We start from the raw sequence: 13,776 nt of genomic DNA on the forward strand, positions 1-13,776 counted from the left end.
TTGATAAATACATCTTCTGTTATTGGAAAACCACTTTGCTGTTTCCATTTTCAGATCTGTATTGATTGAATTGAAATGAACCCGTTCTTGTTATGCAGTGATATATCATTTTGGTAGATGATTTTAATCTGTCTCTGGCATAAATACCAATTATCTGGGGACCTGAATTGATTAATTACACATATCCCCTAATACCCTACAGCAGCACACCAGTGTGTATGTTCCCTGTTTCCACAGAAATATGGAGAACTGGGTAAAAACACCCAATCCCAGTGATAATAGCAAAAACAGTGGAGCTGTAAGTGGTGCAAATTAAACATGTTCTACCAAAGTGAAATATTGCTCTGTATTAATACTAGCTGAGGTTTATAGCAATGCTGTACATCCCATCCTTTCTTTAAAAGCATACTGTGTATTTATTGGACTGTAAATTAAGATTTATTGTGTTGTTTTAGAATGATCTCCCCCAATTAGTGTAGCTAAAAGCAGCTACCAGTGGAAATCTGCTAAGTGTGCAGCTTAGTGTGTTTTATCACACCGAGCAGAGAATCAGCAGAAAAGCTGGTGCTTGTAGCAGAGATGACCTATGTAGCTGTCCATTGTTCCCTCCATTGTTCTCTGCATCTCTGTCTGCTTTGCCCCAATTAATTTCCTCTTTACAACTTTGCATGCCTCTGCCTCATTTTCTAATTCACTGCATGTTTCCTGTGTCTCTTTCTTTCTCTACCTCTTTCCTTTTATCTTTATGTCATCCTGTCGCAGAGCCAAGCCGGCCCCATGGAGGTCCAGACGGTCGGGGCCACGGCGAGGAGAGCGAGCCCTCAGATGATGAGATGCTCTCTCTCTCCAGCCAGCGAAGCAACGCCAGCGCAGCCCCCCAGAAGCCCGACCCCCCTGCTCCGATGCCCGACGTCCCTGCGCCCGCTGAGGAAGTGGATCTTCTTGGCCTCGATGGGGAGGCGATCAGCCGTCCCTCACCTCAGCCCCCGTCTGCTGCTGCCACAACCACTGACCTCCTAGGGGACTTGTTCGGGGGCCCACCTCAGCCAACAAGTGGGGCGTCATCTGCCCAGTCCACACCACATAAAGTAGTCCCAAACACTGCCTCGCCATGTCCCTCTCCTGCGCCAACAGGTGAGAGCCCAAGTTTGAATCTGTAATGCAAAAGTGAAGAAAATAAAATGAAATAACTTTGTAAAAGTTTTGTTCCTAGAGTGTTTTCTAGAGTTTCCTAGAGTAGAACAATAACAGCGGTGGGTGTGTTTGTTTCCCTCAGTGTTTGATCCCTTTGGGACCGGTCCCATGCCCAAGCCTCAGGACGTGATGGGCTCATTCCTTGGACCAGGTAACATGGGGCAGCCAGACCCTTTCCTGCATGCTGCTCGCTCTCCATCACCCACCCTGCAGCCTACAAGCTTGGGTAAGGCATGCCTCTGCTGCTCCGCTGCACACGTTCACAGCATCTTGAGTGTAGTAAAAGAGTCCACATCTGGGTAAGGCACCTTGAACCGTACCTGTAAGTCTGTTGCTAAACCCTCACACTAAATTTGCATCGTGATTGTCTCTGCACATCAACTCTAGTCTAGGCTTTTAAGACTTCTTTTTCCCTCAAGATTCATTAGACTGCACTATATTTGAATATCCTTTTCCTTTTGCTCTACTCATTGCTTACTCATACACTGGCTTTGCAAGTGTTTGCTTTATATCCATTGCTGTCTGCTGTGTGTTTGGAAACAAATGGGTTTGCATGATGTATGATGAGTATTTGCAGCCTGTCTGATCAGTATTGCGTAGAGAGAACTAACGAGAACTAACAACTACATCTATTTAGACATCTAACTCTTCTCATTAGACTCTGGCTGTGTGGGTTCATGCTGCTCAGTTCCCATTCACTGTGTGCTCAGTCTGTGACAAACCTTCATGTGCTTGAATAGGCCGGAGTTCCCCTGTGCCTCCCACCACCCCAACCGTCAACATTCAGCAGCAAAACGCAAAGGGGGGATGGGACTGGAACAGACCCGCTACTACAAGTACAGGTAGAGATTAGTAACACAAACTTACACATGCTTACATAGATACGAACAGCACTGAATTTTCATTTAATTTGTTCATCAGAAAGGGGGCTTAACACTTTTGTGTGTATTCACAATAGTGGAAGCCTGTAGATTTGAATGCTGAAGACCAAAAGAACTGTAAAATATAGGGCGTAGAAATAAATGCATTGTTTGTTGATTAATCCAGGAGGAGGCCTTGGTATGGGTAGTCGGTCAGCTACTACTAGCCCCACAGGCTCGGTCCACAGCACCCCCACCCACCAAACCAAGCCAAACACCCTGGACCCGTTTGCTGATATAGGCAACCTCGGGGGAAGCCTTGGAGGTCAGTCTCCAGAAATTATCTGAAGCACATGATCTGATTCTTTGCTATTTTCACTTTATCTCATCATCTTTGTCCTCTCCATCAACAGGTTCTGGCTTCTCCAGCAAACCCACCACTCCTACTGGAACTGGCCCCACCCTCCCCCCCATGGGCTCCCCATCGCGACCTCCTCCATCTCCCCAGCATGGAGAAGGGTGGCAGCCCCACACAGGAGCAGGCTTCCCCTCGTGGCAGCCAGGTGGTGGAGGCAGTGGAGGATGGCAACCCCAAGGACAGGGCCCTGCCCCGCAGCCAAAGCCCAGCCCCAGCCACACCGCCATGCCTCACACATCGCCCCAGAACCGACCCAACTACAATGTCAGCTTCTCTGCGATGGGAGGGGGCTCGCCCAGCGCAGGGGGCAAAGCACAGGCTAGCATGGGTGAGTGGGAGATGTTGGATTAGATTTGATGTCTGTTAATGATGCGGTCAGGTTGTGAATTTGTTCAATTCTTGTAGGCATGGCATAATCACGTAATAGATAGCAGAGAGCTAGTTTTAATACTTAACACCTGCTTAAAATATATTTTAAAAGACTGTTTTCTCTCTTTGTGTTTGCATCCCTCTCCACCAGGTTCTAAGCCCAAAGCCACGCATGCCAACTTTGATGACCTGCTGTCTGGTCAGGGCTTTGCAGGGACCAAAGAGAGGAAGGGGCCCAGGACTATAGCAGAGATGAGGAAGGAGGAAATGGCCAAAGAGATGGACCCTGAGAAAATAAAGGCAGGGGATTTTGTTCTGATGTGATATTGAGTAACATCTGATGAAGTGAAGGAGTGGTTTGTGGTTTTTCATTTGCTGTTGAAGTTTCTGTGAGAAACGCCATGAAGTCCCATGACTCTTGCATCCCCACATCTGGGTAGAATTACACTTTGACATCAGCTCACTGGGATTTTGTCATTTGTTTACCCAGTGTAGCACAATAGAAGCACTTCAGTGATTCCTAAAAGTAGCATAGTGTACTCCAAACCCTTTGACGTCTAAAGCCTTTCTGTTTTTTTCCAGAACGAATGAAGCGACCAATGTAGGTCTCCCATGACCAAACTTTGGTACTTCTAATTACTCGGTTTAAAAAGATTTCACCAGAGCCAGAAATCACTGAGAGCATTGCTGCTAATAATTGTTCAGATTCACTGGCTAATGGTCCCCCCCCCCACCTCCTCTCCCTCTCCTGTTTTGTGACCCAGATTCTGGACTGGATCGAGGGGAAGGAGCGTAACATCCGTGCTCTGCTGTCCACCATGCATACTGTGCTGTGGGAGGGAGAGACGCGCTGGAAGCCTGTGGGTATGGCTGACCTGGTTACTCCAGAACAGGTCAAGAAGGTCTACCGCAAAGCTGTTCTGGTCGTCCACCCAGATAAGGTGAGACAGATAACAACTGGTGGACTTAATGATAACAATGAAGTGAGAATGTTTGCCTGTGTGCATGAAGGGAGATAAAACAAGGCTTCCCTCTCCCTACAACAAACTAGTTCTCCTTGGTTAATTAATATCATGCTCTGCTGACATTTGGCTTTCTTTCCTCATTCTTTGACACAACTGCTCTGTGTGTAAAAACAGTAAGAATAACTGCAAATTAATTCAGTTTTCCCCACCAAATATATTTTTTATTGTTAAAACTCACTGGGCTTTGTAGGCACGGATACAGAAGTGGCCATAAAAAAGTGTTATTACTCACAAATAAGGAAATATTCAATGTTTTGACGTCATATATTTACTATGCAGCCCTTTTGTTAGCCAAAAATTAACTTACAAAGAAATGGAGCATTTGTTATTGTACATGGTGACATTACTTGTGTTTGGGGTCAATCACTGTGTTTTTTCCTTATTTAGAAACACTTATACATGCCTGTCTTTTTGCACTTTGACTACTTTAATGTCCTGTTTACATGCATTAGTAAATCTTCAGTGGCTCGGCTTCAGCTAGCACAGAATGCAGCTGCTTGGATTTTAACTGGGACAAGTCATAGGTCACGTATCACGCCAGTTCTTGCCTCCCTTCATTGGTTGCCAGTTAACTTCAGGACTGGTTTGAAGATTGAAGATTTTTTAATACCTTTTAAAACTCAATATGTTTTTTTTCCCCCAATTATATAGCTGAGCTTCAGAGCATGTGAGCGGAGCGGGTGAAAATTTCCGCTCCTCGCTTGCAGACCTGTCACTTTGCACCGCTTGTCCGCTCCATCATAAATTTTATCCCGCTCCACTCGTTCACCACTCTGCTCAAAAAAACTGCGCGTACTACCCTAACCTGTAATCTTCTATTCACAAATAAAATGGGGTCTGCCCATTTTTCTGACAGCCCATTGGTCCAACATCCCATTGTTCCGACCATATTAAACTCATTGTTCCGAAGTCCCGTTGTTCCGAAATCATCATGATGCCCTGTGGTTAAGGTCTGGTTAGGTTTAGGCACAAAAACCACTTGGTTAGGGTTAGGAAAAGATCATGGTGTGGGTTAAAATGAAAAAGAAAGTGGCAAACACATAAGCCGTGAGCCTGCTTCGCCTCAAGCCTTTCCCAGCTGACCCAGAGCCGGTCACAGCGCACCACCAAGGCAGAAATACGCCCGCCGGGAGCCGTTCAGCACCACGGAGAGCTCCCCACACAACCCGGACCCCAGAGTTAATAACAGGAGGTTATGGTGTTTCATTCTCTTCTCTCTATGACACTTGTATCTCAACCAGTAGCCTACTTTTGTTGCGTTGCTGATCCTCTATGGTACACAAATACAGTAATAATCACATGTCGGAACAATGGGACGTCGGACTAATGAGAGGTCGGAACAATGAGAGGTCGGAACAATGCTACAGCATCAATAAAACATGAGCTTGGTAGATTCTCCGGGGAAGCCCTCTCGCCTCTCCCCGCAGTTAGGGACTGTTCTACACGGTACCACTGGCAGGGTGGAAATAAGTCAAAGTGTAGAGGAGACAGACCAGGTTAAGCGGCCGACCTCCGAAGCCCTCTCACCTCTCCCCGCAGTTAGGGACCGTTCTCCAAGGTACCGCTGCTTCTCTTCTCGGTTTCTTTTCTGAAGTACACAGTAAACTCCATGGTTTTGAAAGAAAATAGTGTGGGTGTGCGCAGCTGCAAAGATGCATTCTGGATGGGGCATGAGCGAGAGATAAGGCTCCGCTCCAGCTTTTAAAAAAATAGCTGCTCCTCGCTCAACACAAAATCCTCCTGCTCCCCGCTCCACTCCGCTCACATGCTCTGCTGAGCTTCAAACTCCCTAAGCCCCAAGTTGTGACCTGAGATCTTCAAGCCTTGCCTCACTAGTTGTCCCCAGATCAAGGCTTGTAATCAAAGGTGGCTTTGTTATCAGGGCCCTGAGGCTCTGGAACTCTCTGCCTGAGGAGATGAGGCTTTCTAGCACATTACCCATTTTTAAATCATTGCGTAAAATGTATTTTTATAGGAAAGTTTGTCTTTTTAATGCCTGATTTGTAACTTTTTTGTTTTATTTCTTTTTGTTCTGTTTTGCCTCTGCACACTATTTTTCTTAGCTCTTAACATTGTTTTATTTAATTATTTTTTTTATTTTTCATGCACTTTGTGAAACACTTTGTACCCTTGTTCAGACAAGTGCTGTACAAATAAAGTCATTATATAATCATTATAATTAGACCCAGAAACTGTTCCAGGACTTCAATAACAGAGGGGTAGTCTGCTGCAGAAAGTTCTGTCAACAGATGAAAATCCACTATATTTGTGTTTTATAGCTGAGACCCCAAACATAGGTAACGTAGCAGACCTCGAAAACATGTCATCTGTTCCAAATCAGGTTTATATAACCCAGCCAACATTTGTATGTGGGGCCCATGTGGGTAGTATACAGGCTGAAAATGGGCGCTGTATGGGACTGCTCATGGGTTACATGTTGGCCCCATTCGAATTGCCCACATGGGTGGGTTTACTCAAGTGGGCCCCAGGTAAGATGCCCATTTTGGGCCCATACCCACTTGGCACCTAGGTAGCCCAAGCATAACCATGTGGGGCCCATGGAAGCCATGGACAGTCTCATATGAGGCCAGTTTGTCAACCCATTTACTACCCACATGGGCCTCAGATACAAATGTTGGCTGGGGCAAAGTCATGAAGCATGAAGTTAAATATCTTTATCCTTCAATCAACACATATTTTAAACAAGGCAAATTCACACAAGGCTGTTAAAATGTATCTTTTTGCATATTCCTCCTTTTACACACACCACACATGGACATTTGAGAAGGCTAGCGCAGGATCAGCAAAAGTAAGGCACTCTGGAGGGGGTTTGGACCTCTGCTCAAGGGCACTTTGAGTGCCAAGAAGGAGAGCTGACCCCTCTTCAGCTGCCAGTCCACATTCCTCACTTGGTCTGTGTAGGGACTTGAATTGGCGACCCACTGGTTCCCAAGCCAAGTCCACATGAACTGGGCTACTGCTACTGAAAGCGTGTTTTAAAGCACATTGTTACAGTTTTACTGTAATTTAGGAGACATGCTCGCGCCAAAGAATCAAGAGTTGTTTTATTTTAAACTGAAGATAATTTTTTTCATACATGATATAAAGAAAGACAATATTACAATGAAAACAGCCAAAACAATTAACCCTTCAACAATGCGATAACCCAGTGAACCAAAATTAGGTTTGAACCAATCAAATAAAGAGCTACTATCCTGGTGAATAGAGTTAGCCGTACCAAGAAGGTGGTTGACAATATCATTAATGGTAGCATTGTAATCAGGCACAAAGGTACAACATTCAGAACCAATAACAGAACAAGTTCCTCCTTGGGCTGCTAAAAGAAAATCCAAAGCTGCTCTGTTTTGTAAAGCCAGAAGTCGGACAGAGGCGAGTTCACTCGACAGAAGTATGAGAGCCCTACTGGTTTCATTAGCTATGACTTCTATTGCATGAGACAGATCTGCGATTTGATCCAACGCAGACATAACTCCATAGAAAGGAAGGAGGGGACCAACTATGTTCTTGAAGGGTGATTGCTTATGAGTCCCAAAGATGTCCGAAGTGCCACGTCGTACCCGTTTAGGAGGAGGCTTCCGGGGCAGGTAGTTAGTTACTCTCATAGCCGGGATGACGTACGCCAAGCCGCAGCGTCCTTTGTAATCCACAGGAAGATGCGGGTATGCAAGGTTTCCACATACCCAATACATTCCTACAGGAGAGGAGATGGAGCAGCTCGCAGTGCGGTGAGCCAAAGCAATGAAGCGAGCCGGCCCTGCTGCTTCCAAACACTGATGAGGTCCAGAATCTAGAGATTTAAATTCAGTATTGGTTTGTTTAGTGTTCCATTTGAATGTATGCAGGCAGTCTGATTCTCCAATAGGTGTGTTGCCATCATTCTCGAGACACCAAGGGAACTTCTGAGGCGTGAGCAGTATGGGAACAGGTTTGGGGGTTTTTAAACATTTGTCGCAGTTTGAATGTCCTCTGGAACAGTTTAGTGGTCTCATTTTGGAGAGACTGGAACAATCGTTTCGAGTATAAGACTGAGACAAAGGAATACGCAACAGCTGGCAGGTGTCACAGTCAGAGATAGGTACGGCCATCAGAGGTAAACCATCTGCAGCTGTGTAGGGCATTAGGCCACACACATAACAGCTGGAATTTGGGCTTATGTGGCCGGCTACTTGCCACGCAATAGTCAGAAAAGTATTGATATCATCTGTTCTTACGTCCAGTGCTTTCGTGACCTGCAGAGCTCCCACGGTGGACCGCACCAAGATCAGTGTTAGAAAGTTCAGGATCAGGGGCATTGTTGCAGTGTGTCACAGAATCTGGCTCCGTCTCTTCGCAGCTGAGATTCACAAGGCTTTAGCTGAACCTCAGTGATAACATCAGGGGTCCGGAAGGCAGTTTGGACCTGTGAATACATAGATTGCACAAAGAATGACCTAAGGCAAAGCAAACCTACTTTTCTCACTGTTTTTTTTTTACAAAAGGAAACAACAGCCAGCTGAATACCAGCTGCCCATAATAGCAGCTGGTAAAATGTCCTTACCTGTGGTTTCAGGTTTAGCGCAGTCTTTTCCGTCTCAATACTCAGTGGGTTTAGTATGCATGCAAGGAGAAAATATAAGACCGTCGTCCTCTATTCGTCCCTTCTCTTTTATCAGAACAAGAGCATAGGCGCAACCCAAAATATACACAATCACAAGGGTCTGGTGAGTCAATCACAAGATCAGTACACACTGATCAATCATTACAAGACGGCAGGATTTATATTATCAAAACAGGGCAGACTTAGAGGCTGCTTTTTCTCAGATATGATTCGGTTGCATCAGCCCACAAAAACATGTAGTTTGGACAACAGCAAGTAAATGCATTTAAGGACGTACACACCTATACTGCACAGTAAATGTGTACACACAAAGATGCAAGCACGTACAGTACTTCCAGACTCCCGGCATTTCAACACTCACACAAGTATTGGTTATTGATAATGGGAAATTTAGAACATACAAACTTGTTCGTGCAGTGGACTTAGAAGCTTTATAACAAAAGCAACAAAAGACTTAAAATAGAGACACAATACGAGAGTGATAAATAAATGAATAAAAATAAATCTGAACTATGTAGTCTTTTTTGTTGATGAACAGGCCAGAATGTGTCAGGGACAGCGTTTTGAGGATGAATATCTGTTATTGTGCAAAACTTTGAATTTTTAATTGAATTAAATTGAGTAAAATAATTGAGTATTTAGGGTTTTTTAGTTCTTTAATTTCTAATTTCCTACTTTTTTTCCCAGTGGTTCATCACCTGGGTGTGAATGCATTAATATTGTGTACGTATATGTCAAGAAGTGGCTTGACATTTTGCAGCTCTTGCATTTTAAGAGCACTTTTCATGGCTATAGTCCAGATCTAAAACGCCTGCCTTGCATCACTCATTCAGGGGTTTTTCCAGTGGGTTTAACTGCCTTTTCTCTTTTCTCTTCTCACAGGCAACAGGACAGCCCTATGAACAATATGCCAAGATGATTTTCATGGAACTCAATGACGCCTGGTCAGAATTTGAAAGCCAAGGACAAAAACCGCTCTACTGAATGAATAGTGAGAGGAAGTGAGCTAGGAGAGGACGCTCCTCCTGATTCTGTCATCTAATCCTAAAAAATGTGTCACCACTTCCGGTTAACATACTCCAGCTGCACCCTACGACATCTGCCTTTATACCTGTGCTTTGACCCGTACTTCTCTTCTCGCCACACACAAACACAGAACATCCAGTTGATCTGCAAAGACGGCAAAAGAACAACAGCGACTAACAGTGCGACTGAACAAAAGACTCCCCGTAGCTCAAATGTACCGTATGTATGTGGTGCAACAATGTCCTTCCTTGTTGAGTGTCCTTAGCCCTGATACCAACCCACCAATCAAAGCAGAGTCACCGGGACGTCTAGAGTAAACAAAAGAAAAGCTTGATTCAGAGGAGACGGGTCAAAAGAGACGGCGGAGACACGAGATAAGAGAAAAATACATCAGGGAGTGAACTGAACAAGCATTTTAACAGACTGCTCTAAATAAAGGATTCAGGGCGCCAGGTAGTCTGTAAGGCACAAGTAAGCATTTAACAAGCAATCAAGCCATTTTACCCACAAAACATCCTGTTGTACTTTGTGTGAGAATTGGATCCAGGATCAGTTTGGTCATATCAAATCCACAGTTTTTCATGCAGTTGAATGTCCTTAGAAGTATGGGAAAGAGCAGCAGCATCAAGTTACTGTATGTTTTTCACTGACAAACCTGTTTTCTGATCAAAACAGGCTGTTTGGAGGGAATTAATGACCTATCTAATTTAGAAAATGTTATGTAAGTGCAAAGAGGATGAAAGCAACTGCTATTACTGCTTTTGAAAAAGACTGTCATTACTGGTTGGCACCCTTCTCCATTAGCCTTATTTATTTAGCCTGCTGAGGATAACTGAAAATGAAAATTATGGGGCTCCACACTAGAAACACAGGTCAGAGGGCGGCTACAGTTTCAATCCCCGACTTCAGTTTTCATATGACAGATTAACAAAAAGGTGTTGCACTCATTGGTGTGTCTGATGTAATCAAGCCTTGTGTGTTTCCAAGCTTGTGGGGAACTGAGGATTGTATACTGTATTTTACGATTAGCACATGTACAGTTCCATACATGAAGCACCTCGAGGCCTCATGCACATTCACTCATACAATAGCATGTATTTTTGCAAGGGAGCTCCGCGAAAGCACAAACTTCACTCGGTACAGCTTTGAAAGGAAAGCCATTGTTGTTATTTATTTATTCGCTCATTTTTGTTTATCTGCTTTTTTTGGTTGTTTTGTGTGTGAGTGTGTGTCAGACCTGCTGCGTTATTTATGGTTTAAAAGAACTGCACGTGTCATCTGCTAATGTATGTGAAGGACATGTTTGGGATTTTGGGGCCATTATGTTTAACTCATTAACAGGCTGACATGCTAGCAAAACACGGGAATCATTTGTAAGACTATGTCACTTTTTCTGTGTGTGTGTAACATTATTTTTTCCAAACTACAGAAGTGACAGTTAGGTGCTCAAACACTGCAGTGCTGCTCATCTGACGTTTCTGTTTGCCCCACAAACTCCGTACAATGCAGAGAGAGTGGTGGGTTGATTTTATAAGAGTGGAACATGTTTTTAGAAGATAATATTAATGAACTTCATTGTATCTCACTTTTTCATACCTCAAATTCCTAAATTCCACTCAGATCCTACATATATCTGCTGTCAGTACAACACTGTTATCAGAACATTTTCAGTGATTGCAACATGTTCTTAAGCGGAGACACCCCGGGTGAATACGGTAAAATTTTTATTAACTAACAGATACCATGCCAGTTGATAACTTACAGTAAAACCATTATTTTTTTACAAGTTTTTTTTAGATGTGCTGATTTGCGTGCATTTCCAAAACAAAAATGTGAACATTGCATAAACAGAGGGAATTTGGGATGTATCCTTTATCACTCCATAAATCAGAAAACACTGTCAACAGCCATAAAAAAAACATTTTTGCCATATTTTTAAAGAAATACAATGCTATATAAATCAGGCTATGAATAATATATGAACAAACCCCTCTATAAAAACATTAAGAATATAGACAGGAATACATCTGAGAAGTCTGGTGTATGTAAGTGTTACTGAAGTTGAGATTTGTGGCTCAGAATTTGAGCAAAAACTTGTGAGGGAACAGCCTTTAAAGATAAATATTGTAAAATACCATATAATTATAGACCAAATTAAGACACTAGGGGGAAAAATGGAACTCCCAAGTTGAATACATACACACATAAAAAAATTAATGTTTGTATTGCAAGTTTTTTTAAGTTTAATGTTTAAATATGCAAATGACACAATTTAATTTCGCTGATGTATATTCGCTTTTTGCATAAATTTCCAGAATAGAAATCTGGACTGAAAGAAATACCTAAAAGTGTATTTGTATTTTTTTTTTCCCCACTAGTCTGACAAATCACATTATAGATGCAAAACAGCCCAAAATCTCAAAATTGGCCACTGCCTTAAAAAAATCTGTTTTCACCTGGGGTGTCTTGTCATTACTTTATGTCATTTGTTTACACATATGAGACATTTCTGTCACGGCACTGACACGTTGATTTATAATTATCACGCAGCTTTATGTCTGAATGAGTCAAATTAACACTTACATATCAACAGCAAGGTACAACACACATGACTGTAGATGTAGTGTTCTCTACGTATAATTTCACTAATATTTCGACTGATGTGATTGTTTCTCTGAATGATGGGACTCTGGACATTGTCTCCTTGTGTGAGAAGTATTTCACGTGGTCGTGGGATGAAGTCCATGGGCCAATGACAAACATATGCAAAAACAGCAATTTTACTAAATGGAAACTGAAGCAATTCTTGTTATTTTTAAAGGTGTGAGGTTTTGACAAGACCCAAATATGATTGACCCATAATATCCTCCTAACTGCAGAGCTCTACTGTAACTCCTATTAGAGCTATTTTATTCTGTTGCCTTTAAGCGTTCTTGAACTGATCTTAACAGCATTACAGTTTTCATGCTCTATGTTTTGGAGATGTAGATGAAGGACTAGATCATTTATTTGCTTGTATTTAATCCTTGTTAACCATCATAATGTTTCTTCCTCTTTGTTAGAATCCATTATCACAGGATTCCCAGTTTGTTGATCCGTCTTGAGGATGTTGACTGAATAATGAAAAAAATAGTATGACTGCTATAAAGTGCTGTTTCTTCATCTGGGTTTGGGCCCCAGAGTCGATCATATACAGAGACTGGTGACTGTAATGGGTCCCTGAACAAGACACTGGGTCTCCGACTGAAAACGCTGGACTCTGGTTAACAAGAGGCTACTGCTTTCTTTGGTGACCTTTTAGACACAGGAAGTGTGTAGTGTGTGCTTCTGTGCTCTATTTACACCGAGGACCTACATGTGAAATAACCCTCATAAGCTCCCTCGCTGACTGGATTCTCTATCTGCAATCTTATGGCTATGTTAAAAAGCTAACCTCTATATTGTAGTCAATGGATGTGTGTTGTTTGAAGTTGTGGTCTGTATGGAAGTGATCAGATTTGGATACAGACTGCTGTACGTTATGTGTTTGCCTGTCTGCTGTTCAAGTATTACTAAGCTGTGTATAAATTCTGTTCATGTGTTCCTTTTCAGGTCTGTTTACCATTACAGGATGTACATAATGATCAAGTGCAGTGCACAGAAATAAATAGTAAACAGAAAAAGCAGCACTCATCAGGTTTCATTTGTCTGTTGGTGTTTCTACTTTTTGACCACTAGAGGGCAGCAGTGTACAACACACTGTCTTAAATAATGTGGGCACTGTCCTCACTGGTGGAACAAGTACTCATTTGCTTAAGTAAATGTACCCGTACAGCAAAAGTACCACATTTACACATTTATGTTCATATTTTGCTTTTGGCATTGTAGCCTATGTTCCTGTAAACTACATATATTTTAAATTTGTACATATATGTATTTTGTGACAAGGTTGTGATTGACTTGTGGTTAGGCTTAGGCACAAGAATACTTGGTTAGGGTTAGGAAAATTCTGTTGTGGCTTAAAATACCCGGTGTGGTCATCACAAACACAGCTGGAAATGTCCCGGTGTCTCGTTAAAGATGAAAAATGTTGGTCTGCAACAATGGTCTGTTGCTGTCTGCTGCTTGGCAGGTGCCTCGGTGTCACGACATTCATCATCACTTCCTCTTGCTGATGACCTCAGCTCATGTTCATGTAATCTGAACTACTCACTTTAGAAATGTTGATATGCTGCGTATGAAATGTACAAATTGAGCATAGCGTTAGTTCAGGCAGGACACGATGTC

At 42.8% G+C, this 13,776-nt stretch overlaps 1 protein-coding gene across 3 annotated transcripts in view; it reads left to right on the forward strand.

Moving 5' to 3' along the window:
• Positions 1–13,178, forward strand: part of dnajc6 (DnaJ (Hsp40) homolog, subfamily C, member 6) — a 52,920-nt gene extending 39,742 nt beyond the window's left edge. For 2 of the 3 annotated variants that reach the window (XM_049587112.1, XM_049587109.1), the window contains 8 exons: positions 763–1,134; positions 1,277–1,420; positions 1,935–2,036; positions 2,242–2,379; positions 2,468–2,800; positions 2,993–3,141; positions 3,606–3,782; positions 9,367–13,178. In XM_049587112.1, coding sequence (XP_049443069.1) covers positions 763–1,134; positions 1,277–1,420; positions 1,935–2,036; positions 2,242–2,379; positions 2,468–2,800; positions 2,993–3,141; positions 3,606–3,782; positions 9,367–9,468 — 1,517 coding nt within the window. In that variant the 3' untranslated portion in view covers positions 9,469–13,178. The remainder of the gene's footprint in view (positions 1–762; positions 1,135–1,276; positions 1,421–1,934; positions 2,037–2,241; positions 2,380–2,467; positions 2,801–2,992; positions 3,142–3,605; positions 3,783–9,366) is intronic. The other variant, XM_049587111.1, reaches the window with a different exon arrangement.
• Positions 13,179–13,776: the final 598 nt, after the last annotated feature.

This window comes from Epinephelus fuscoguttatus, linkage group LG10, assembly GCF_011397635.1.
Source record: "Epinephelus fuscoguttatus linkage group LG10, E.fuscoguttatus.final_Chr_v1".
NCBI lineage: Eukaryota > Metazoa > Chordata > Actinopteri > Perciformes > Serranidae > Epinephelus > Epinephelus fuscoguttatus.